The 24417-nt window shown below is 45.4% G+C and overlaps 1 protein-coding gene across 2 annotated transcripts in view; it reads left to right on the forward strand.

The window, feature by feature from the left end:
- UTRN (utrophin) overlaps positions 1-24417 on the forward strand; it is a 1458479-nt gene that overhangs the window by 1159150 nt on the left and 274912 nt on the right. For both annotated transcript variants that reach the window (XM_029594027.1, XM_029594025.1), the window contains one exon: positions 16071-16132. In XM_029594027.1, coding sequence (XP_029449887.1) covers positions 16071-16132 — 62 coding nt within the window. The remainder of the gene's footprint in view (positions 1-16070; positions 16133-24417) is intronic.

Here is a 24417-nt window from a genome sequence, read left to right on the forward strand (position 1 = left end):
ACATAGAAACAACATGTTAGCAGAATACTTAACCACACTCGCATATGCAGAACACAGACAGACCCTCACCAAATACAGAATAAAGTGACCATAAAGTATAAATGGAAAAATGCAGACAAAAACTGAACTGGAAAAGAGCAACAAGTCAGATTCTATATGTAATCCAATGGAAAAACAGAAACATCACCATTCCTCAGAAAACATCAAACAATAAAATCAAGAAATATAAAATATCAGTCATTATAGTAAAACCATACTCATAAAAAGAATTAATATTTCAAAACAGCTGATGAACAGAATAAGATCCAGTTATTAAAAATTCATATAATATATTTTTTTAAATTTCCCAAACACCAATAAAATATTTCCAAATATCATACAAATCAAATAACACCTGATTAATTCAAATCAATAAGTGTTGCATCAGAAGTGGACCCTTTGGCTGAGGTGGGGTTGACACAACCCGTAGGTAAGGACCTACGGGTCCCCACTGTCGGCAGGCAGAGTGGGCTGATAGAGGCCGCTGGAGTTTCACCTACACCAGCCCTTGTTCCCCGCGGGTTAAGCCTTTGGGTGCCGTTGCCAGCAGGACTTAGGTGGGCCTCTGTGTGTAGTCGAAAAAAGTGTTGGTTCTGCCCGGAGGCAGCAGGTGAGAGATGGTAAAGTCTTACTTTGGACTGGGTAATGTCCTGGAAACTCGGGCGCCAATGGAACGGAGGCAGACAGAGGGCTCTCGAGCAAAAGCAGGCCGAAACCTGAAGAAACCACGTCCAGGGAGTAAGCTGAAGAGGCGTCCAAGGGCAGGCTTGAGTCAGGGCTGACGGCAATCCAAAGGCGGTGCCAAGCAAGGCTGAGGTCTGATCACGGAGATCGTCAAGAGCGTAGTCAGGCAAGACAGAGGTCTGATCATGGAGCGTAGTCAGGATGGCTCCAACCGCCATGTTGGAGGCGTCCACTTCCACAATGAATTGACGTTGGGAATCCAGGTGATGGAGACATGTGTCCTGAGGAAAGGCCGTCTTCAGGTCTTGGAACGCTCGTACCGCCGTTGCAGGCCAGTTACTGGCATCAGCCCCCTTCTTGGTGAGGGCCGTAAGTAGTGCTACCATCGTGGAGTAGTGTGGTAGAAATTGCCGGTAGAAATTGGTGAAACCAAGGAAGCATTGAAGCGCCTTGATCCCCACAGGTTGAGGCCAATCTTTGATGGCCGCCACCTTCTCGGGATCCATATGGAAACCTGTGAAGGACACGATATACCCAAGGAAGGGAAAGGACTCTTGCTAAAATTGACACTTCTCCATTTTCGCGAAGAGCCGGTTATCCTGAAATTTCTGCAGTACCCTGCGGACCTCTCGGTGGTGCGTGTTCAAATCCTTTGAGAATATCAGCACGTCATCTAAATAGACAATGACCGACATATGTAACATGTCTCTTAGTACCTCGTTCATGAGGTTCTGGAAAACCGCAGGGGCGTTGCAGAGGCTGAAGGGCATGACCAGGTATTCATTGTGGCCATCCCTTGTGTTGAACGCCGTCTTCCACTCATCGCCTGGCCGAATCCTGACCAGGTTATACGCCCCACGGAGATCCAGCTTCGTGAACACCTTGGCTACCAGTAGTTCAGGAATCAAGGGCAGTGGGTAACGGTCGCATTGGGTAATACTGTTCAGACCACGATAATCTATACAGGGTCAGAAGGACCCATCCTTCTTCTCTACGAAGAAGAACCCGGCTCCAGCCGGGGAGTTGGACGGTCGGATGAACCCTCGGTCCAGGTTCTCCTGGATATATGCGGACATAGCTCGTGCTCTGAGAGTGACAACGGGTACACCCGTCCTCGAGGCGTTGTGGTGCCCAGGATCATATTGATAGCACAGTTGAATGGTCGATGCTCCAGGAGGAGCTCAGCTTTCTCCTTCGAGAAGACATCCTGGTAGTCTTGATAATGGGGCGGCAGTGTTAAAGGAGTGGTCAGAAGAGGTATCGAAGGTCTCAGAACAGTGGTCAGATATGACTCGAAGCACGACGAACCCCATGACGCCACCTGGAGAATATCCCAACAGATTACCAGGGAGTGCTTCCGCAACCAGGGTAGTCCCAAGATGACCGGGTGCATTGACTTTTCCAAGATGAGGAATGAGATTTCCTCCACATGCAGAAGGCCTGTGCGTAGCATGAGGGGCTTGGTACAAGTAGAGCTAGTCCCTGGAAGAGGGGTTCCATGAATGGAAGACACCCGGACGGGGGATCTTTGGGGTTGAACCCCAAACTGGAGTTGTTGGACTAAGTCCTTGAGGATAAAATTGCCCCCAGCTCCGGAGTCAGTTAAGGCCAGGGTATCGAATTCTCCCTCAGAAAGAAGTATGGTCACTGGAACAGTGCATGGGGAGGCTTAAGTGGTGTTACTTAGGGTTAGCTCCCTGTCAATCCCTAGGTCCGGGCATTTCCCGGCCGCTCACCACATCGAGCAAGGAAGTGGCCCTTGCCCCCACAATACAGGCATAGAACTTGGGACCAGCGTCTTCTTCTCTCCTCCTGAGAGATTGGACCTCGGCCAAACTGCATAGGTTCTGCGTCTTGACTTCCTGGAGAGGCCGAAGAAGATGGTACTGGTCGGGAAAATCGGGTTCTAGAGTTCCCGAGCCTCCGAGCAGATCTCCCCTCCCAGAAGCGGTGTTGAGTACGGTGGTCCACGCGACCTGCCAGGTCGATGAAGGCTGTTCAGGGCATCCGGGATGTCTTTGCCCGCCAGCTCATCTTGGAGTCTTGGGGAGAGACCCTCCAGGAATATGCCGTGAAGGCTATCATTCCCCCAGTTCAACTCGGCTGCTAGCATCTGGAATTCTGTGGAATACTCGAACAGGGGCCGGTTGCCCTGACATAGCTGAAGCAACTCTGAAGCGGCGGTGGGCCTGCGGGAGGGCTCATCAAAAACCTGCCGGAAGGCTGCGACAAATTGCTCCAGGTTAGCTTGGCAGGAGTCCTGACGCTCCCTCAGGGACGAGGCCCATGCCAGAGGTTTCCCGTCCAACAACGTAATAATGTAATTGGTTTTAATCCGATCTGTGGGAAACTGAGCGGGCAGTAGATTCTGAACCTTATGAAACACTGATTAAGAAATCTTCGGCATAACTTGGCGTCCCTAGAGTACCGTGTGGGCACCGGTAGTTGTGTGGGTGTGGACAGACCGACGTCTGCCACAGTTACGGGGACCGGTGGGCTGAGGGCGATTGCTCCGTCAATCTGATTTGCTAATCTCTGCACAGTCATCAGGGAGTCAGTGCAGATTTGTTTTTGTTGCAAGCACTATGCAATACCGGGAATGGCTTTCATGCCCGTGGCTTCCACTGGGTCCATGGCCTTGCAAACTGTTACGGAGAGTGGACCCTTGGGCCGGCTGAGACTGATGGTGTTGCACTGTGGGGACCCACAGTGGGCGGCGCTGCCGGGAGGCGGCGCTGAAGAGTGTTCCGAAGAAGGCTTCACCACTGGAAACCCGAGGTCCCCCAGGAGGAACCTGTAGGGACCCAGGCCTCTTGGACTTAGGTGTGATCCTATATGACCAAGGACCAGAGAAGCAGCCAAAGAGGTAGTCGATGGAAGCGGAAGAGCCCAGGAGGCCAGAAGAGACTTCACCCTTGGAAGCCTGCAGTCCTCCTAAGAGGAGTCCTTGAGGACCCGAGCCGCTGGGACTTAGGAGAATCCTCCGGGCGAGTGAAGAACCAGGTATCTGAGAAGAGATGAGGACTGAAGCTGGAGTCCAGGGATAAGCCAAGGTCAGAAGTCCAAAGTCAGATGCCGAAGACAAGCCAGGAATGGAAGCTGAAGCCGAAGTCAATGAACGAAGCAGGGTCAGAAGTCAGAAGCCGAAGACAGACAGGAGTCCGAAGCAGCAACTAGCAACTCAGAAGAGTGAACCTCGTTGCAAGGCGAGGTCTAGCGGCGGCTGCAGGGTTTAAATGGCCCGGCAGCGTCTGATGTCATCATTGTGGCTGCCTAGATTTCCCGCGCTGACCCCTTTAAATTCAGAGCCCCTGCGCACGTGCGCACATAGGGGGCGGGGCCAGATGCGACTGAACGCTGGCGTCTCCTTCGAGGAGGGAGCGCCGCGGCCGAGGCCTGGCCAGGCCTAGCCGGCACCTCAGCGGCCCGGGCAGGCCTCGAGGTAAGTGAAGGTCCCGGGGCATGGCCTGGGGCCGTAACATTTACATATAATTAAACCATATAAAATCATAATAAAAAATAAATTAAAAACATATTAAATGAATAAATACCATATAACTAATAAATTAAATATACATACATATACCAGAAAAAATACACAGAAAAAAAGTAAAGAAAGTGAATAACCAAATATATCCTTGAAAATGGCTGTGCAATGAAAAAAAGGTTTTCCCTGTTTATTACTTAGAATTACATCTTTTTGTTCTTGTTTTCTCTTCTGAAGATGTCTTGAAGCCTTCTTCCTTGTCTACTAGCCTTTTATTACATAGGTTTCAGGCACTGTACAATTTAGGGCATTAAAGCACATTTAATGATATGGGACAATGCTTTCTCTATTATTTAATGACAGTGTCAGCACTATAGAGAAGTAAAAACATGCTAATTAGTCTAGTTGTTCTTAAGAAGGGAGATGATTATCAAAAAGTAAAACACTGCAAATAAACATACTTTAATTTTGGCAGTATTTAGCTATCTCAAAATTGCTTGACTAAAGTTACCATATTGACTGTAGTCCTTACTGCACTACTATAGGTAGATTATGACATCACTGTATATTTGTAAATCCTCTTGAGAAAAGTTTCCTACTGTGGGATATAACAGAGCATCACAGGACATGTCACTCGCATGCTTTTTATTTTTTAAGTATTCACCCAATATATGTACAACTTATACTTCTAGAAGGTTTTTCTGCAGGCAGATTTTGAAAAATGTTCGACAGGCAAATTTAGGCCCTAATGCATCAAAGGGAGGATTCTGAGACAGGAAAGCAGCTTTTGCCGAAGGGATTTTTTCCTCTTAAGTTGGTGCAATTCCTTGAGAGGGTGATATATGTAGAGTTTGAGCACTTAAAAAATTGTCAAAACAATGTCACCACTCTTGGTAGTGAAACAAATGCATAGCCTGTCATACACCTAGATTCATCATTTTGCTATAAACTTTGCATGAATAGTGTTGATAAAAAGGGGCTTGATTAGGGTAATTTTTGAGATACTGCAATGTGCATGTTTTGGGCTGCTCCTGGAGGGAGAGACAGAGAGAAAGAAAGAAACAGCGAGACTCTTTATAAAGCTCTCATACAAGTAAACTATTTATGCTACTGTAGGAGGGTCAACTAGTAACTCTGGGTGGGTTTTGGTGGTGGTCTAGGTTTTGGGGGGCAGTTTTACATGCACAGTCAGAGGTATGAACAGCACAGTACACATCAGTGAAGGTTTGATGTGATTTGGAGTGAGCAAAGGTACATAAAGATGAGATTTGTACATTGTACTCTCGACCTAGTTTGATGCACTCTCTACCTAGCTGCTATCACAGTATTCCACTGTGAACAGTGAAATACTGAATAACAAAATACAAATGGCTGGATTTTAAAAGCTCTATACGCGTAAATCGCCTTACGCGCGTCGGGCCCATTTTATAAAGGTCCGGCAACGCGCGTAAAGCCCCGGGACGCGTCTAAGTCCCGGGGCTTGCAAAAAGGGGTGGGGCGGGGGCAGTGTGGGGTGGTCTGGGGGTGGGGCATGGGCGGGGCCAGAGGTCTCTGACACAGCGTCCAGTTGCCGCTGTGTCGGAGGATCGCATGCCACAGGCTGCCGGCGCGCACTACCTGCGTCTGCCTCCAGGCAGGTGCAAAAGGTTTGATAAGAATTTGGGGGGGGGGGGGGGGGGTTAGAGTAGGGCTGGGGGAAAAAGTTAGGGGAAGGGGTGGGAAGGTTATGTTAGGGGGAGGGAATGGGAGAAGCCCGCGGGTGTCGACGCGTGCAAGATGCACTAGTGTGCACCCCCTTGCGCGCACCGACCCCCAATTTTATAACTTGCGTGCGTCTGCACACTCAAGTTATAAAATCGGGTGTACATGTGTGTGCGCCAGGTAGCGCGCGCACATGTATGCCCGGGTGCAGTTCTTAAAATCTACCCCAATATGTAATGCACATTCCCAAAGGTAACCAATGCCAACCACTAAAAATTAAAAATATTTTTTTATTTTTTACATTTGTTGTCTTCTCTTATTTTTCTAATCAGTTTGTCCCAGGCTTTTTTTTTTTTTTCATATTCCCTTTCTCGGTGTTTTACCAATTTTTTTTTCCAGTTTATTCTCTCTCCACCTGTCTTCTTCCCTTCCTCTCAAATACACAACCAGGCTCCCATTCTCACACATTGTCCCTCTCTCTCACATACATACACACACACACACACACACACACACACACACACACACACACACGTTCTCTCTCACACAGGCTCTCTCTCACATATACAAGTCTCTTACACATACTCACTCGGCTCTCACTTTCACATACTGTCTCCCTCTCATACATGCACACCGGCTCCCTCTCTCATGGTGTCTCAATCGCCCACATACACAGGCTCTCATTCTCACATGCTGTTTCATATACACACACAAAGGCTCTCACTTTCACATGCTCTCTCACACAAACACCATGCTCTTTCTCACACATACACATGGTTCTCACTTTCACATGCCATTTCTCTCTTACACCCTCACTCCAGCTATCTCTCACATGCTGCCTCACACACACACACACAAACAGTCTTTCAACTCTCTCTCTTTCTACAGTGCCTCAGCCTCCCTCTCCTCTCAGGGCCTCCTCTTCTTGTACCAGGCAAGATAGGATTCATGGTGGACCTGCCTCTGACACTGCTCCTTTTCCGCATATGGGCTGGCGCTCATCCTTCCTTCCTGCGAGGTTCCGGCAGTGTTTTCCTTCCGGGCCACGCAGGCAGGAAGAAGGAAGGGCACCTGGAATTTTGGGGCCTCTTCTTTTCTGCGAGCTGTGGTGGGATGGGCTCCACCATGGTCCTGCCGGTCTTCCTGCACTGAGGTAAAAGCTGTGCAAGGTCTCATAAAAAGCTGTGCATGGCTGAGCTCGCGCAGAGCTTAGGGATAACAGTGATATGCATACTACATCTTGTATGGTCACACATTTTTTTTGTTTTAGTAGTTATCAAACTAAGGCCTGGATTCATCATTCATCGCAGAATGATGAATCCGACAAAAACGGGAGGGGGGGTGCGAAGGGGGGGGCAGGCCTGCGAAAACCCGCAGCCTTCGCACCAAGGCGGTGCGCTGCCTGCCGGCTTTTGCACCAAATAGTGCCACCGTGAAAGGTGGTGCTGTTCGGCGTGCTACTGCCAACGATAATGTTAGTAACATTATCGCCGGCAGCGAAGACACCACCGACTCCGCCCCTCCCTGCCCCGACTCCTCCCCTCCCCCTAATTTGCATGATATTGCTTTAGAAAATAACCCCCTAAATGCTAGTAGTTTTAATGTTTGGGATTTTATTTGTTTCCACACACTGCCTTCTTTGTGTCTTATGGCTTCATCCACTTGTACTACATAACTGAAAAATTGTCAAGTTCAGCAATTTAGTTAAATTGGCAAAGTCAAAACTCCAATGCGCTAAAATTTGGAAGTATTCTAATTCGTTTGAAAATTAGTGTAATAGTTTCTTAGCACACAAAATCCATTGCCTTTCTGAAAAATAATCCTTATAATTTAGGTTTCCTGACATACGAGCTCAATCCTATTTTTTTTTTTGTTTGTAGTGGATGCTTATACTCTGATAAGAGTATATTTGAAAATTAGTAATGCTTCTCATATGAAAATGCAGATGTTTTCTGCTCCATTAGGTATCATTTCAATTTGCTAACTGGATTAATTTTGATGTCTATTACCATGTGTCCAATATATACGCTCATATTTTTCTGGATTAATTTTAGCAGCAGGGATTTGATGTAGTGCAACCTCCCACATAATTAATTTTTCAATTAATCTGATTTAATGGTCAGCGTTGTTGTAAGTAAGGGCTAGACAGTACTTTCAGCCAGCAGCAAACAATAATATAATCAAAGCAAATTAAAGAGGTATATACACATCTTTACTTAACTTACCACAGCACTGACATATGAAATCTCTTTAATTTGCTATGATTATATTATTGTTTGCTGCTGGCTGAAAGTACTGTCTATACATCTCCCCCCTCATGCTGATACCAAAGGCCTTGTATATACATAATATATATATATATATATATATATATATATATATATATATATATATATATTTTTTTTTTTTTAGGTATAGACAGCGCCTTTGGTATCAGCTTGGGGGTGGGTTTAAAAGACCTGTTCAACAAATGTTTGGAATTAGGAATGGTCCTTTGGGACTGGAGAAGGGAGCATGTTGTTCCTCTTCATAAGCCTGATGACAGAAAAGGTTGGAAAATCAATGGCAGGGCATTTTTAGAATGTTTCTCTAGAGCTTGAATGGGCTGGAAACTAGAGTACTCACTACATACAAATGTTGGGGAGTTTTCTAAACAAGAACCAAAATTAACTATTTCCCTGATATATAAATATCAAAAAGCTAGTTTTCCCTGAACATTGCTAAGGAAATATCTACAGACTAGCAGGTTGTATAATCTGAGGCGGCATGGTTATACCTAAGGGAGATTGCGTGAAACAAATTTGATTGATTTATTCAGTTGAGTTACTAGAGAGCTAAATCAAGGCCATATGCTGAATGTGATTTATTTGAATTTCAGCAAAGCTTTTGATATTGTCCCGCATAGGAAGCTCATGGAAGTAGGTGCCAAGATAGTGGAATGGACTAGAAAGTAGTTGCATGATAGACAACAGAAGCTAATACTAAATGAAATTCTTTCCGGGGTAAAGCAAGATGATAAATGGAATGCCTCAGGGCCTGGGACCATTTCTATTCAAATCTTTGTGAATGATATTGCAGAGGGAATAGAAGGAAACGTTTGCCTCTTTGTTGATGACATTAAGATCTGCAACAAAATGGGCACACTAGAGGCAATAGAATGAGAAGTAATCTAAGAAATCTTAGAATGGACAAATGCTTGGACATTAAGATTCTGTACAAAAAAAATCAATGGCATGCCTTTTTGATGCAGAAATGTGAAGGAGTGGTATTAGATGGAGCAGAGGATAAGAAACAGATGTACACCAACCAGGAGAGAAATCTTGGAGTGATAATGTCTGCTGAACTGAAGTTAATGAACAGTACAAAAAGGTGGCAGCCAGAGATATACTGGGGTGTATAGGGAAAGACATAACCAGCAGAAAAAAAAGGAGGTGCTAATGCCTCTTTACAGTTAGTTGGAAGACCTCACCTAAATTAGATTATTGTGACTAATGTTGTTATTATATGTGTTTGTGGATCCTTGGGTGCTGTGAAGGTGACCACGCCCATGGGGAGGAGCCCCGTGAGGAGCCACAGCACTGGGCTAGACTCGTACTACACAAACACAAGAGTTCTTTTATTTAACAGCTTGAAGAGAACCACCAGAGGTGGCAGTAATGAGGCAGTCTGTAGTTGCAGTCTCCGGGACCTCGGCAGAGGGAGCCCTTGATGACGTCAGGAGGTTCCGCAGCAGGTCTCCCAGCAAGAAGATACTGTGGATGAGATAGACTGAGATTTAGAGTACTCACTAGGTGTTTGCTGTTATGTGATTCCACCAGGTCATTGTAGAAGGTACAGGCACCGAGGCAGGAAGAGCAGGCCCTCGAGGAGCGAGTAACTGTTCCCTGTAAGGCACCTGAAAATAAAGCGGAAGGCCCCCAAGGAGCGGGTATCCAGGTTTGCATATACCCCGAAGGGAAGAGAGCTTCCTGTGGCAGCACGGAAGCGGCAGAGTAGCGAGACAAAATGGATTCGAGTCCTTGCTAACTCGGGGAGCTAGCAAATGAGTGAAGGTAATATACCTGGATGGTGTGACGTCAGCATGAGGGAACGCCCTCGAGATTCACGCTGTGGTACAAAGATGTGGTCTGGCAGGTTGGAGTCAGGATGCATCTCCACAGGAGCAGAACAGGATCTAGCCAAACCCCCTCCTCCACAGGTTGAGTCCTTGTGTTCTGGGGGCTGGTAGGGCTTATCTCCGGCTGAACATCATGGCATCAGCGCAGAGTGGGAGCTAAGTATAGGCTGGGAACTTAGGTCAAGCACAGACTGGGAGCTGGATACAGAGCACAGACTTGGTGCTTGAGGATAAGGACAAGGCCTGAAGCAAAAGGACAAGGGCAAGATCTGGGAAACAGACAAGGGACTGGACAGTGTAAGATAGAAAATGGACTGGACAAGGACAGGACTTAGATAAGGCCTAGATTTGAGAAGGACACAACCTAGACAAGGACTGGAAAAGGATGGGACTGAACAGAACAGGCAGCAATAAACAGGAATCCCAAACAGGGCACATGGCTGGCTAGGAGAACCTAGCAGGCCTGGAGGCTGGTAAGGTAAGGCAGAGAGGCCCAAGAAGCCACAGAGCAGACAAGGAGGTGCAAGAAGCCAAGAGAGGCCACAAGGCAAGGTAGGAGGCCTGGGTAGGCCACAAAGTGAGGTAGGACGCCTGGTAGGACACAAGGCAAGACAGGAGGCCTAAGTAGGTCGCAAGGCAAAGTAGAATAGTGAAGTTGGTGGCCAGGACAAAGAGCCAGTGTGACTCAATTAAGAGGCACTGAGGTTCTGGATAGACTGGATTAAGTAGGCCTGAGGCTTGGGTGTTATGAAATTGGCAAGGAGGAAACTGGCAAGATAGTGAGAGAGGATCGCTTAGGACCCCTGGTGCAGGAAAGACTACATAGCAGACTGAATCTTGGCCCAAGGAGACTGCACCACAGGTGAAACTGTGATAAATACTGGCTGTTATACAAAAGGGAGAGCCTCACTCCCTCGACATATCATTCTGATTTACCTAGGAGTCAAAATATTTGTTGGCCTGTAAAGGAATTAAGCTTATAGTCAGAAGCAGGAGGAACAGTATATTCCTCTGAATTTTTTATTTTCTGACTGGGTATTATCTCAAGGAGAATATGGAGGAAAAAAATGGGCATGAAAAGAGTGGAGTCAAGAAGAAATGTGTATATTGAAAGGTATTTTAATTTGTATGGGGAGATGAGCACAAGACATGGGTGTAGGCTGTAATCATAGAATGAAACCAACAGCTGGTTATATTAAAACCTATTAAGTACATTAATAATTAGACGTCCTGGTGAGATTATAGGCACTCACATAGCATCTGTTTTTGTTTGAAAATAGCATAAAAACAATAACAAAACTTTGCTTATACTTTTTAATGTGCTTTAAATGTTTTTCTAATATGTACTAAAAGGAGGAAATTTTATTATTTATTTTATTTATTTAAAGGCTTTTATATACCGGAGTTCATGCACTTGTGCATACCACTTCGGTTTACACAGAACAAGGAACAGAAAATTACATCAAACAGATTGAACAATTAAACAAATATACAATTACATCCAACAATTGGGTATAAATAACATTTCCTGCTTGAAGCAGGCAAGTTACGCCTGCTTCAAGCAGGTATAACTTGCACAACAAAGGTAGAGGGGGGATTTAGGTAGGGCTGGGGTAGATAGGGGAAGGGAGGGGAAGGTGGGGGGACGTGGAAGGAAAGTTCCCTCCGAGGCTGCACTGATTTCGGAGCTGCCTTGGAGGGAACGGAGGCAGGCTGCGCAGCTCGGCGCACGCAGGCTGACGATTTTGCGCAGCCTTGCACACGCCGACCCCGGATTTTATAAGATACACGCGGCTACGGCTGTCTTATAAAATCCAGCGTACTTTTTGTGCCGGTTGTGCGAACAAAAGTACGCGCGCGCGTACTTATTTAAGATCTACCTCTGAGTGAATAGAGGAGGAGAAACTGGAGAGGAAATGCAAGATCAAAATAGGGAGGTGAAAGTTGAAAGGGAATCTATAGAGAAAAAGGATTGGGTAAGGGGCAATATGTGAGTAAAACAAAAAGGAATCAAAGAAAAAAACAGCCAGAGAGAGAATTAAAATTTATTTATTTATTTATTTTTAGTTTTTTTATACCGATTTTCCTGCATAAAATGCATATCAAACCGGTTTACAATGAAACAGAATAAGCAGGAAGTAAAATTCCTTAGTCTAATACATTTAAACGTCAATAATGAAATAATTTTAAACAAAGCAAAAAGCTAAATAACATTAATAAAATGGAGCAAAAGCAACAAAAGAGTTAACCAGATGTACATAACTAAAGTTGGAACAATATTTGTAAAACAAATGTAAACCCCTGCTACGAGGTATATAAAAGATAGAGAGGATCTGACCTGGGTATAGCCTCTCTAATTGTTTTGTGGGTTTAGAAATTGGGTCATGCAGATGGTGAAGTGGACCCTGTATAAAGGCAGCAAAGTGGGCAGCACTTTTCCTTTCCACTCTTTATCCGGTCAGGGATAGATAAATCCCTCTCTCCCCTCCATGAACTATGCCCCTCCAGGGTGGCTTCCCTTTGCTGGCCCCTCAAGATTTGAAAAAACGAGACTTCCAGGATATTTTCAACTATTCAGCTTGTATTCATCTGGTAAATCCCAGCCTTCAGCTATATATGCCAATTGGAGGGCATATAAATCATAACGAATAAATCAGAGTTCATGGATACTCAGTCAAGATAAACATCCAACAACCTCACGTAGATTATTGTAATAGTCTCTATATTGGACTTCCCAAGGCGACATTACACTCAATGCAATTATTGCTTAACTCAGCTTGTTTCTCATTCAAAAGGCTCTGAGCATATTTCTCCCATCTTGTGTAAACTTAACTGGTTACCAGTTACAGACTGTATCATTTTCAAAATTGTTATGATTGTTTTCAAGCTTTTAGCTTCAGATTCTTCATGCTGGTTAAACGCATTATTGCGAATTTATAAACCTGCGAGAAGCTTAAGATCTTCCCAGTTGAATCTCCTAGAAATTCCATCAGTGCGGTAAGCACATTTGTTTCGCACTAGAAAGACCTTGTTTTCTATTGCTGCACCAGCTCAGTGGAATCTTATTTCTTTTGAACTCCGGTCCTTAGGTGATGTAACAAAAATGTAAACCTCTATTGAAAGAGTGTTTGCTCCACCATGCCTTTAATGTATGTTAGAGAGATTCAAGTGAGAATAATTCTTAAATTTAGCTGTGAGGTATATCATAAAGGGACTTAGAGCTAATGACCATTTAGTTTACCTTTATATGGTATTGGTTATTTTAGTTTCTGTGAAACCAAAGGTCTTTGTGTGTTAAGTGTATGATTGATTACATATATGACATCTTTATTATGTATGTTTTTATTGTATATTGCCTAGGCCTGTCTGTGTTAGGCGATTAATAAATTTTAATAAATGAAATGGAAATGAAATGATACTTTGCAATTCAGGACTTGGAATACCACCTCCCAACTAAAAAGGAGTTATTCCCTTCAGGAATTCCATAACCATCTCCCAGCACTAGTCATTAGGATGTAAGGCTTACAACTGTTAATAATCTAATACACAAAATTCCCGGCCCTTCAGGTATCGCTTTTCCACATGTAATCTCACCTCATACCAATGGACTGGTAAACTACACTCTTCAGGCTACTCTTCCTTTTTAACACCAAATTCCTTTGTGGGACATGGGGTTCATATCCTCACTTTTCAGGGGCCTCTCACTTCATTCTCCCCACTCCTTACTCAGACCTCTGTGGACAGTCACCCTTCTTCTCTGTCCTCCCAGCTCCACCCTCCCAGGAGCATGTAGGTATTTCCTGGTTTGTTTTTTTTAACTCGTTCTGGTCCTGTTGGGTACTTCTTGGTCTCGAGCCACTCCTTCTCCTAACTTCAGGCCATTTCCTCTTCTACGTCTTGGCTGCTGGTCTCTTCCCTTGAGGGGAAGAGCCCCCACAGGCCCCATGCCATACCAGGCAGGGAAGGGAGAGACTGGACACTCTAGGCATCCCAAAGGTTCCTCTCCTCCGCCACTCCACTCCAAAAATGACAACTCCCACCCAGAATCCATACCTTCCCACGCCACTTCCTAACCAATCATTTCCTCTCTCCTCTCACAAGAGGACACCCCACCATACCCCTTAATACACAGATAGATTACCACAACAAAATCAACAATCAGTTGCTCAGTATCACACCTAAGGCCATCCAGTGGCCACTCAATGACACTATAGGTCCCACAATCAACGGTTGTTTTTTCAAACTCTACAACAAGGAGCACCCCAGAGCTCCCCCCACCCAAAATGCCTTGCACTACCAAACAGGGACAGGAACACAATCCGCAACGTAAACATTTTTTAAAAAGTTTAAATAGCATTTTTGCATGTTAAGAAACATAAGATTCCATGCTAATGTATGCAAAATCATTAAAGGATCTTGAAATATAACTAAATTTTCTAATTGTTGCCACTGAACCTAACCCTGAGCTGCTGCAGAAGGCTGGGAGCCATGGCTACAGGTTCATTTGATGAGAAATGAAATGTAGGCATCGGGTAAAAAGGCACAAGATCTAAGAGAAAAAGTTACTTCATTTAAGCAGTGTTTAATGTCTACAAGTAGACTGCCAAGTTAGGCAACCATTTTTAAAAATGGTCAGTAAATGATGGGTCATGAGAAGGAATTATGACTCTTAAGGATTTTTAAAAAATGCAAATGTATAAAGTTGCATAAGGGATCTCAAGTGCATTTGGTTTAAGCACCGAAGCAAGGCATTTAGCGGTAGATTTTCAAAGGGTTGCGCGTGCAATCCGCGAAAACCTCCCCCTGCCTCCCATTGTGCGCACCGAGCCTATCTTGCATAGGCTCATCGGGACGCGCGTAAGTCTCGGGGCTTGAAAAAAATGGGCATTTCGGGGGCGGGGCTGTGGGCGGGGCGCCAGCCCAGGGGCATTCCAGGGGCGGGACCAAGGCCTCCGGAACAGCCACCGGACCGGGGGATGGAGAGCCGGCTCGCGCAAGTTACACCTGCCCGGAGGCAGGCGTAACTTCTTCAATAAAGGTCGAGGGGGTTTAGTTAGGGCTGGGGGCGGGTTAGATAGGGGAAGGGAGGGCAAGGTGCGAGGGGCGGAGGGAACGGAGGCAGGCTGCTCGGCTCAGCGCACGCAGGTTGCACAATTGTGCACCCCCCTGCGCGCGCCGACCCTGGATTTTATAACATGCGCGCGGCAGCCCGCACATGTTATAAAATCGGGCGTAGATTTGTTCGTGCCGGGTTGCGCGAACAAATCTACGCCTGCGCGCATGTTATAAAATCTGGCCCTTAATATGTAAGCAGAAAAGACCAGGCACTCTACAATAAAATTGCAGTTTAAATAGTAGTTTATGATAGCTTTTGGAGAAAATAATCTTTGTAGGTTTTTAAAGCTTTTATTGAACCAGCGAAAAAATGTGATGATGTATCTGAGCTTTCAAGACCATCCTGGTCCCTTCTTCAGATGTCGCATCTCAACCGACAAGGAATCCGCTTTTCCTCAGGATCAACACCAGGACTCTGCATTACTTCCACCCAAAAAAAAGTAGATATTTAAGTTCTTGAATGGGGTTAGGTCTACTTTTACCTGAAATATATAAAGAGGGCAGGAGAACTCCTTCTTTCAGCTGATATTAGAAAACCTGTCAAAAAATGTCATGGCATCATGGTACTTAAAATAATTGTTAGTGATAAAATTCAAGATGCTATGTCATGATGTCAGGCTTGTTTGTTTTTTTGGAGGCTTTTCAGTTTATATTCATAAATGTGGCTAAACTTGATGGAGATATCATTTAGGAGCCACAATTTTGATAACTTTTTCAGCTCAATACATTTTTTTTTAAATTAGTCCTAGCATGAAATGCTTATCCCTCTGTGCTTCTCAGATACATGACACAGTATAGTTCCTGAAATGTGAGCTTCGTACTACTTGTTACACGGAGAATACTAAAGAATTTAGGTGAGATTATTCAAAAAAGGTTAACATTCTGTGACTGTTTTTGTAAATCCTTATATATTTCCTTGTTTCACAGTCATCAGACAGAGACCACCTGTTGGGACCATCCTAAAATGACTGAACTCTTCCAGTCCCTGGGTAAGTACACAAGAAAATAAAAAGCGTATGTCACTAAAACTGTTCTAGTGTTCAGAGGGGATTAGTTACTAGCCAGGAATGCCCCCTGGTGAAGCATATCCAGCTGTCTAAGTGAACACTGTGAGGCAGATAATCAAACTACCCATGGTCTGGCAGATCCTATGGGTAGTTTTTACTTGCAGCATTTGATGCATTAATCAAAGCAAAACCACGTGAGTAGCTTTGTTTTGATTATTGCCTTCCTCAAAAGTACCTGCACAAATTTACAACTGCTTTTTGTATGGGTACTTTCTCCTAGGACAAGCAGGATGGTAGTCCTGACACATGAGTGACATCAGATGGAGCCCGGCACGGAAAACTTTTGTCAAAGTTTCTAGAAACAGATGCTGTGGCTCAGTTGAAGGACCATCATGAGACCTACCACCAAGGAGTTGACAGCTCACCTGTCTCTGTGCAGCCCATAGTGGGCCAGTTCATGCGGGCTCTGCTTTAGCTGAAGCCTCCCCTGTGACCTCCTGTTGTGTGTATGGTGTTAGCTCGAGTCATATGAGATCCTTTCGAGCCACTGCACTCCTGTGTTCTGAAGTACCTGACTTGGAAACTCATCTTCTTGGTTGTGGTTACTCCTGCGCATAGAGTCAGTGAGTTTCAGGCATTGGTGATGTATCTGCTCTACACGAAGTTCTTTCATGATAGGGTGGTTCTCCATACTCACCCTAAGTGCCTGCTGAAGGTGGTGACTGATTTTCATCTTAACCAGTCAATTGTCCTGCCCACCTTTTTCCTAGGCCTCATTTGCATCAGGGTGAACGGGCTCTGCACAGCTTGGATAACAAGAGGCCTTGGCCTTCTGTCTCGAGCAGACAGGAGGCCACAGGCAGTCCACATAGCTCTTGATCTCTTTTGACAAGAATAGATTGGGAGTTGTGGTCACCAAGCAAACATTATCAAACTGGCTGGCGGTTTGTATTTCCTTCTGCTATGTGCAGACGAGCCTTCAGCTTGCAGGCCAAGTCAGGCTCACTTGAGCAGAGCCATGGTGACCTCAGTGGCCCCACTTGTGAGTGGTCCCCATAGCTGAGATTTGCAAGGCTGCGACATGGAGTGTTCGCCACATGTTCACTGCCCATTACTGTTTGGACAGAGATGGCAACTTTAGCCAATCTGTTCTTTGGTATCTCTTTCAGCTGTAGAACCCAACTCTTCCTGCCTAGGACCCTTTTTTCAGTTCAGGCTGACTCTCTCTGTTCTCCACAGCACCATAGTTGTTGTGCCCATTGGCACCAGGTTAGGTGCCTGTGGGCTTAGTAAAGTTCAGGAGCAGACTGTAGCTTGGAATTCACCCATGTGTGAGGGCTACCATCCTGTTTGTCCTAGGAGAAAGCAGAATTGCTTCCCTGTAACAGGAATTCTCCTAGGACAGAAGGATATTAGTCCTCATGAAACCTACTCGCCACCCGTGGAGTTGGGTTTCTTTTATTTTTTGGTAAGTCTATGTTACGAAACTGAAGGGGGACCCCACGTGGACGCGTGGATGGTGGCATGCTGGGCATGCTCAGTGTGCCAGGCAATGTTTCTAGAAACTTTGACAAAAGCTTTCCATGCCGGGCTCCATCCGATGATGTCACCCATATGTGAGGACTAACATCCTGCTGTCCTAAGAGAACACCTGTTACAGATAAGCAACTCTGATTTTTTTTTTTTTTTTAAAGAAAAACAGTGCATGATTTTAAATATCAAAAACTACAGGCATAGATGGCTCCCTGGGGACACCTACGAAAATTAGTGCAGCATTGACATATGTGCATACTTTTATCTTTATGAATGGTGGTCAATAATCAAACAGCCTATTTCTGTAGGTAAAGTGGCATTTCACCCATGCAAGTGCCTTTTATTTTTGCTTTCTCCATATTGCATAGTTAGTTGGTAAGTTCACTTTTTTACTAAGTTGGAGTATACTTTCTTTCATCCAATTAATTTTTTTTAAGGTATAATCATTTAGACACACAAGGTTCTCTGTTCTTTGTATATACAGATATTCAGTACTGTAGAATTAGTTTAGCAGCATGCATATTCATCTGTTATTTGTATTTATTTATTTATTTAACACTTTTATATACCGAAATTCATGTAGCAAATTACATATCATTTCGGTTTACAGTATAACAATAACTAGCATGTAAGAATGCTTTTACATTTAACAGGGATAAAAACTTGGAGCAATGGAACAGGATCAAAGTAACAATAAATAATAGGATTTTTCGTGGGCCAGAGATGAACTGGCTAAAGATCTGAGTGAATTAACTAAGGGTAAGGGTAAGAACGGAGCTTAATTAGATTTATCATCTGTCGAGTTGGAGAACTAGCCTGAAAACTAGTCTGTTGGTATGTAAGGTGATAACCTAGGAAGATCCACTGCAGGAGTGAAAAGCTTGGTCAAACAGCCAAGTTTTGAGTCTTTTTTTGAAGGTAATATGGCATTGTTCTAGCCGGAGTTCTGGTGGAAGAGAGTTCCATTGCGCAGGGCCCGAAGTGGATAGAGCTTGTTTTCTTAAAGAGGTTTTAATGGGTGGGGCAAAGAGGGTATTTCTATAAGCAGATCTCACCGGTCTAGAGGGTAAATGTAGCTGAAACGGGATATTGAGCTCCAGTGGAATGAGATTGTGAATGGTTTTGTGTATGATCATTAGTACTTTGTACATTATTCTGAATTTAATTGGGAGCCAATGCAGATTCATTAGGATGGGAGTAATATGATTTCTTTTGTTGGTCTTAGTCAATATCCTGGCTGAGGCATTTTGCAACATCTGTAAGGGTTTAATGGTGTTCGCTGGAAGGCCGAGTAGAAGTGAATTGCAATAGTCAATTTTTGAAAAGATAATTGCTTGTAGAACTGAACGGTAGTCTTGGAAATAAAGGAGCGGTCTCAGCCGTTTTAGAACTTGTAATTTAAAAAAGCCTTCCTTTGCGGTGTTGTTGATGAATCTTTTTAGGTTCAGTTGGTTGTCCATTAAGACTCTGAGGTTTCTGACTTGAGGGGAGAAGGATGGTTGCCTTGTGGGGGACATGTTGGAAACTGCATAGTTGCCGTCTTGTGAGACGAGGAGTAGTTCCATTTTATTGGTATTAAGGATTAAGTTAAGGCTTGTGAGGAGGTTGTTGATATCTTGAAGGCAGTTGTTCCAGAAGTCTAGGGTTATTTGTAGTGATTTCTTAACTGGAATGAGTACTTGCACGTCGTCTGTGTATATGTAATGGGTTAGATTTAGTTTGGAGAGGAGTTGGCAAAGCGGTAAAAGATAAATATTGAAGAGGGTAGGGGATAAGGATGATCCCTGAGGAACTCCCAGAGAGGAACAGACGGGGTGAGATTCTTTATTGTTGATCTTGACTTTGTAGAATCTGTTTTGGAGGAATGACTTGAACCATCTGTGTGCGGTGCCTTTGATACCGATGTCAGTTAGCCGATCCAAGAGTATTGAGTGGTTCACCGTATTGAATACGGCTGATAAATCGAGGAGAATGAGAAGACAGGGTTGTTTTTATCAAGATTCAGAAGTATGGTGTCAGAGAGATTAAAAGTGCTTCCATGTTTCGTGCTTTACGGAAACCGAACTGCGAGTGGGTTAGGATTTTGTTGTCATCTAAATAGTCCGTGAGTTGCTTGTAGCTTTTTTTTTGTTGTCATCTAAATAGTCCGTGAGTTGCTTGTAGCTTGTTTTTTTTTGTTGTAGCTTTTTTTTTGTTGTCTTCTAAATAGTCCGTGAGTTGCTTGTAGCTTTTTATCTGTGAGTGAAAGCTGGAGACAGTTACAAGGACTAGGAATAATGCCTCAAAAATAATTTATTTGTCTTTTAGGACAAATATAGCTGCTAGCACTCCTCACTAAGGACTAGAAAGTCATTGAACAGGATCTGTGTTTTATCCTCACTATGTAAAAACTATAGAATAATAAGTTCTCCGAGGACAAGCAGGATGACAGTCCTCACCCATGGGTGATGATATTGGATGGAGCCCTGGCAAATCATTTAAAAGTTTCTAGAACTTTGACTGAGCCTCATTGAACATGCTCATGCATGCAGTACACCATGAATCCACACAGGATCCTCTCTGTCTCTCCTTTTCCACGGAGCCTTGCAATCAAGTGAGCCTCAAAAACTTTTCAAAGATTACACAGTTAAGTGCTTTTTTTCTGGCTTTGCACAATAGAAGCAGGGTTCCCCCGGTTCTCCTGAGCCATTTCATTGTCAATCCTTTGGAGCAGAAATGCACTCTGTGCCTGCCAGCCATTGACTTCCACTGCCATCAATTTCAATCTCACATCTCTTTTGTTTCCTGACAACATCTCCACTTCTGGTTTTAAGCAATGCCCCAGGTGTACAAGGAACATATCTATCACAGACCCCATGATAGTGTATCTTTTGCCTTTGGGCATGACATCTGGGGTTGCAGCAAGTGCACCAAAATAACCCTGAAAGGACAGAACATCTGGCTCGACAAGATGGAGCACCTCTTAGGGCAAGAGAAGATCAATTCATTGGCATTGGATGCATCTGCATTAAGGGACTTCAGAGCCACACCAATGGAACTGAGCCATCGACATCAGCGGGGCTGTCAGTTCCATTGAGGTCATTAGCTGAGAGGGATGCCAGAGACTGGCCATTGTTGAGCTCATCATTTTCAGCACTAGGAAAAGATCGATCAGAGCATCAAGAGAAGCTGAAGATGCATCGGCATCAGTTCCTGTTGATGCACGGTATCAGGAACGGGGATGCACCAGCTTCTTCTGTGATACCCCCAAAGCAATTCCAAAGTGAGGAGAGCCAGTCCTCCATTGATGCCAGGGGTATGCCACAGTCTCCATCGGTCCTGATGCCCACCATTGATCCTCCTCTTCATTTTGAAAAAGATCTGGTTACACCTCTTGTGTCCCAGCCCATCCTGGCATCTGCAATTTTCCATGAGGAATTGGACATCAGCTCCATCACGCCTTGAGCCGCTGCTTGAACCTCTACATGTGCTTATCATGTTACCAACCCAGTCCCCAGTGTCAGTTAATGGGGCAGTACTGATGCCCTGTGGGGCACTGGCACCACCATCAGTCAATCTTTTTGTGCTCCCCAGTTCCTCGGAGGAGGACACACCCCTGATACCAGAGATGGCACTGAGACCTGGGCCAAAACAGCCAGTTGAACTAGTGCCTACACCAGTGGCTGGGGGCAGAGCACCTAGGGCCCTGTCACCTGTCAATGATGACAGAGATAAGGGCACCTCTGACCCCTGGGTGTCGACTCCTCTGTGGCTTCTGATGACACTTCAGATGATTTTCTCTCAGAACCATCTCCAGATGATTGAAGAATCTCTGCCGGAGCTCCTTTCCTTCAAAAGCTTTGTTTGGGTGATGGAGGAGGCCATCCCATTTTAGTTAATGACTGAAGAGGATACCAGGCAGATATCTTCCAGTAAAAATGCTGAATTTCTTCCAGTACCTGGAGCCTCCAAACGAGATCGTGGCAATCCCAGTGCACGAGATTCTTGAGGAGTTACTGATGAAGATATGGGAACACCCCTCACAGTGCCTCCTATAAATAGGAAAGCAGACATGGTTTATCTTGTTCCAAAAGCTCTTAGATTCGACACCAAGATCTGTGGTCATCGAATCTGCAATCAAGAAGGCCAAACGCTCTTGGACCCATTCTTTGGTGCCCCCCGGGAAGACCCAGAGAGCGATGGGTGCTCTTGGGAGGAAGGTTTTCCAAGGTGTTATGTTTATTGCCCACAGAATGGCCTACCAACTCTATATGAGGCAGTAAATACATGACATCCTGAAGCATGTGCAGGAGGTTGTCAAGCAACTGCCTCAGCAGCAGCAAGATACTCCCAGTCGCTGATAAATAAGGATCTGGAGTGCAGAAAACACGTGGTCTGTTTGACCTATGATGTTTTTGAAACGGCATCTAGGGTCTCTGCAGCGCTAATCTGCGCCCACAGGCTCGCATGGCTGTGGGCCACAGATCTCAGACCAGAGGTTATTACGACTGTCGCTGCCTGACGTCTTCACTCCACCCTCCTTATCTCTCTGGCGACTCCTTCCGCGGTTGACGGATGTTTGGCTGCCGCGGTGTCTGCCTGCCATCCTCTCTGGCGTCCCCGGTCCGGCTTGGGTGCTGCCTCCCACCATGCTGTCCAGCTGCCTTAGGGCGCGCGCGCCACGCGGCCCTGCTTCAAATACTTTCTTTGGCGCGAACCTCGGGAGCATCCCCCTGTGATGATGTCACGCATCTCGGATACAAAAAGTGTACGCTACTGCTAGCTAATCGAGTTAGCAAAGGTCAAGTATTCGTACTGGTGAACTCCTTACAGATGGGATTCGCTCTCCGTACCTAGCTACTCTGCGTCTCCATTATTAGACTTACTCTATTTGGGATACCCGCTCCTTGGGGGCCTCTCTCTTCTCTTTCAGGTCGCTGTCTGGAACTGGTACTTCCTACTCGATGGCCCATGTTCCTGGACTCGCTGCCTGGACTTCACTTCTGCCTGGAAGATACCGCTGCCTACACCATCAGTGAGTTACCATCTACTTCTCTCAGAGCTGTTCCCTGGAACCAGGTACTTGCTTCTCAAGGGCCTGTCTTCACTTCAGCTTCTACGTTCCCTACCGAAAGAAGCCGCTGTGTGAGTACTCAACCAATGAGGCTCTATTCCAGAACCCTGCTATACTTCATTGTACTCACTATCTCAGTTTCTCTTCACTACAGCACAGTCATTGTGGGATCGCTGTTCCAGAGCCCTGAGGAACTACAAGCCCAGTCAGGCTTCATCTCTGCTCACTGCTGCTACCTCTGGTGACTCCTCAATACTGTTAATAAAAGTTCTATCTGTGTTGTGTGTCCTAAAGCTGAGCCTGACCTGTGGCCCCCCACGGGACTTCCCCCCCATGGGCGTGGTCAGCAGCCACAGTGTCCAAGGGTCCACTCAAAAACTTACAGAGGTGCAGGAACAACTGACTGACATGCCTTGTACAGGAGAGAATCTCTTCAGGGGTAAGTTGAAGGATGCAGTGGCTGAGATCTGGGTCCACCTTGAGACCTTTAAGTAGCTCTCCACTGGCACTCAGGACCCATCCTCAGTCAGGAAGCCATCGAGGTTTGGGCACAGGAAGTCCTTTTTCCACCCAAAGATGTTTTAACCTCCACCGTCTCACTTCTGTCAGCAACATCAGGGCCCTCATAGCCATCCCAGGCAACAGAGATCCCCCAAAAATGCAGCCTGCACCTCAGTTAACTCCATGGACAGAGATTTGACTGGATTACAGGGAACATAGCCAAGTCTCCCATACCCAGATCGATGGACCTGCCTGTCAGGGGAAGACTTTGGTTCTTTGTGAACCTGTGGCCCAGTCTAATCTCGGACCAGTGGTTCTTTCCATCTTTTATGAAGGATACAAATTAAACCTATTCAGTACCCCACCAAATTGCCCCATGTCCATTGTGGGGCCCGGCACTACATCAGGAAGTACTGGTAGCAGAGCTCTCCTCCCTCTTAATGGCCAGAATGTTTGAACCCTTTTTCACCAGGGCAAAGAGGGCAGGAATTTTATTCCTGTTATTTCCTGATACTGAAGAAATCAGGGGGACTCCATCCCATCCTGAACCTAAGGCCTTGAACAAATTCATCAAAAGAGAAAAGTTCCAGATGGTTTCCTTGGGTACCCTGAGCCCTTTCTTGCAAAAAGTGGACTGGTAATGCTCCCTGGATCTAAAAGACACACTCACATTAGGATCTTCCCAGTTCACCGTAAGTATCTCAGATTTGTGGAGGGAATGCAGCATTTCCAGCATTGCATTTTGCCATTTCAACTCGCATCAGCCTCACATGTCTTTTCAAAATGCCTAGCCTTGGTGGTGGTGCACCTCTGCAGACTGGGAGTTTACATTTTCCTGCATCTGGATGATTAGCTGTTTAAGAGCACCTCTCGGGCAGGGGCAGATGAAACCATGTGTTCAACCATCTGGTCCTGGAGGCAGTAGGGTTTGTTGTCAACTACCTGAAGTCCCATTTCAGTCTGTCACCACAATTGGATTGCATTGGAGCCCTGCTAGACATGGAATCCTGCCCTGGCAATGGGCCATTAACCTGATGACCATCTCGAAGGGGTTTCAATAGAGCCAGCAGGCATCAGCATGGCATATATTAAGGCTGCTGGGCCATATAGCCATGACAGTACATGTCTCTCCCTTGGCATGTTTGAACATGTGAAAGGCCCAATGGATCTTGAGGTCACA

This window comes from Rhinatrema bivittatum, chromosome 3, assembly GCF_901001135.1.
Source record: "Rhinatrema bivittatum chromosome 3, aRhiBiv1.1, whole genome shotgun sequence".
Classification (NCBI taxonomy): Eukaryota; Metazoa; Chordata; class Amphibia; order Gymnophiona; family Rhinatrematidae; genus Rhinatrema; species Rhinatrema bivittatum.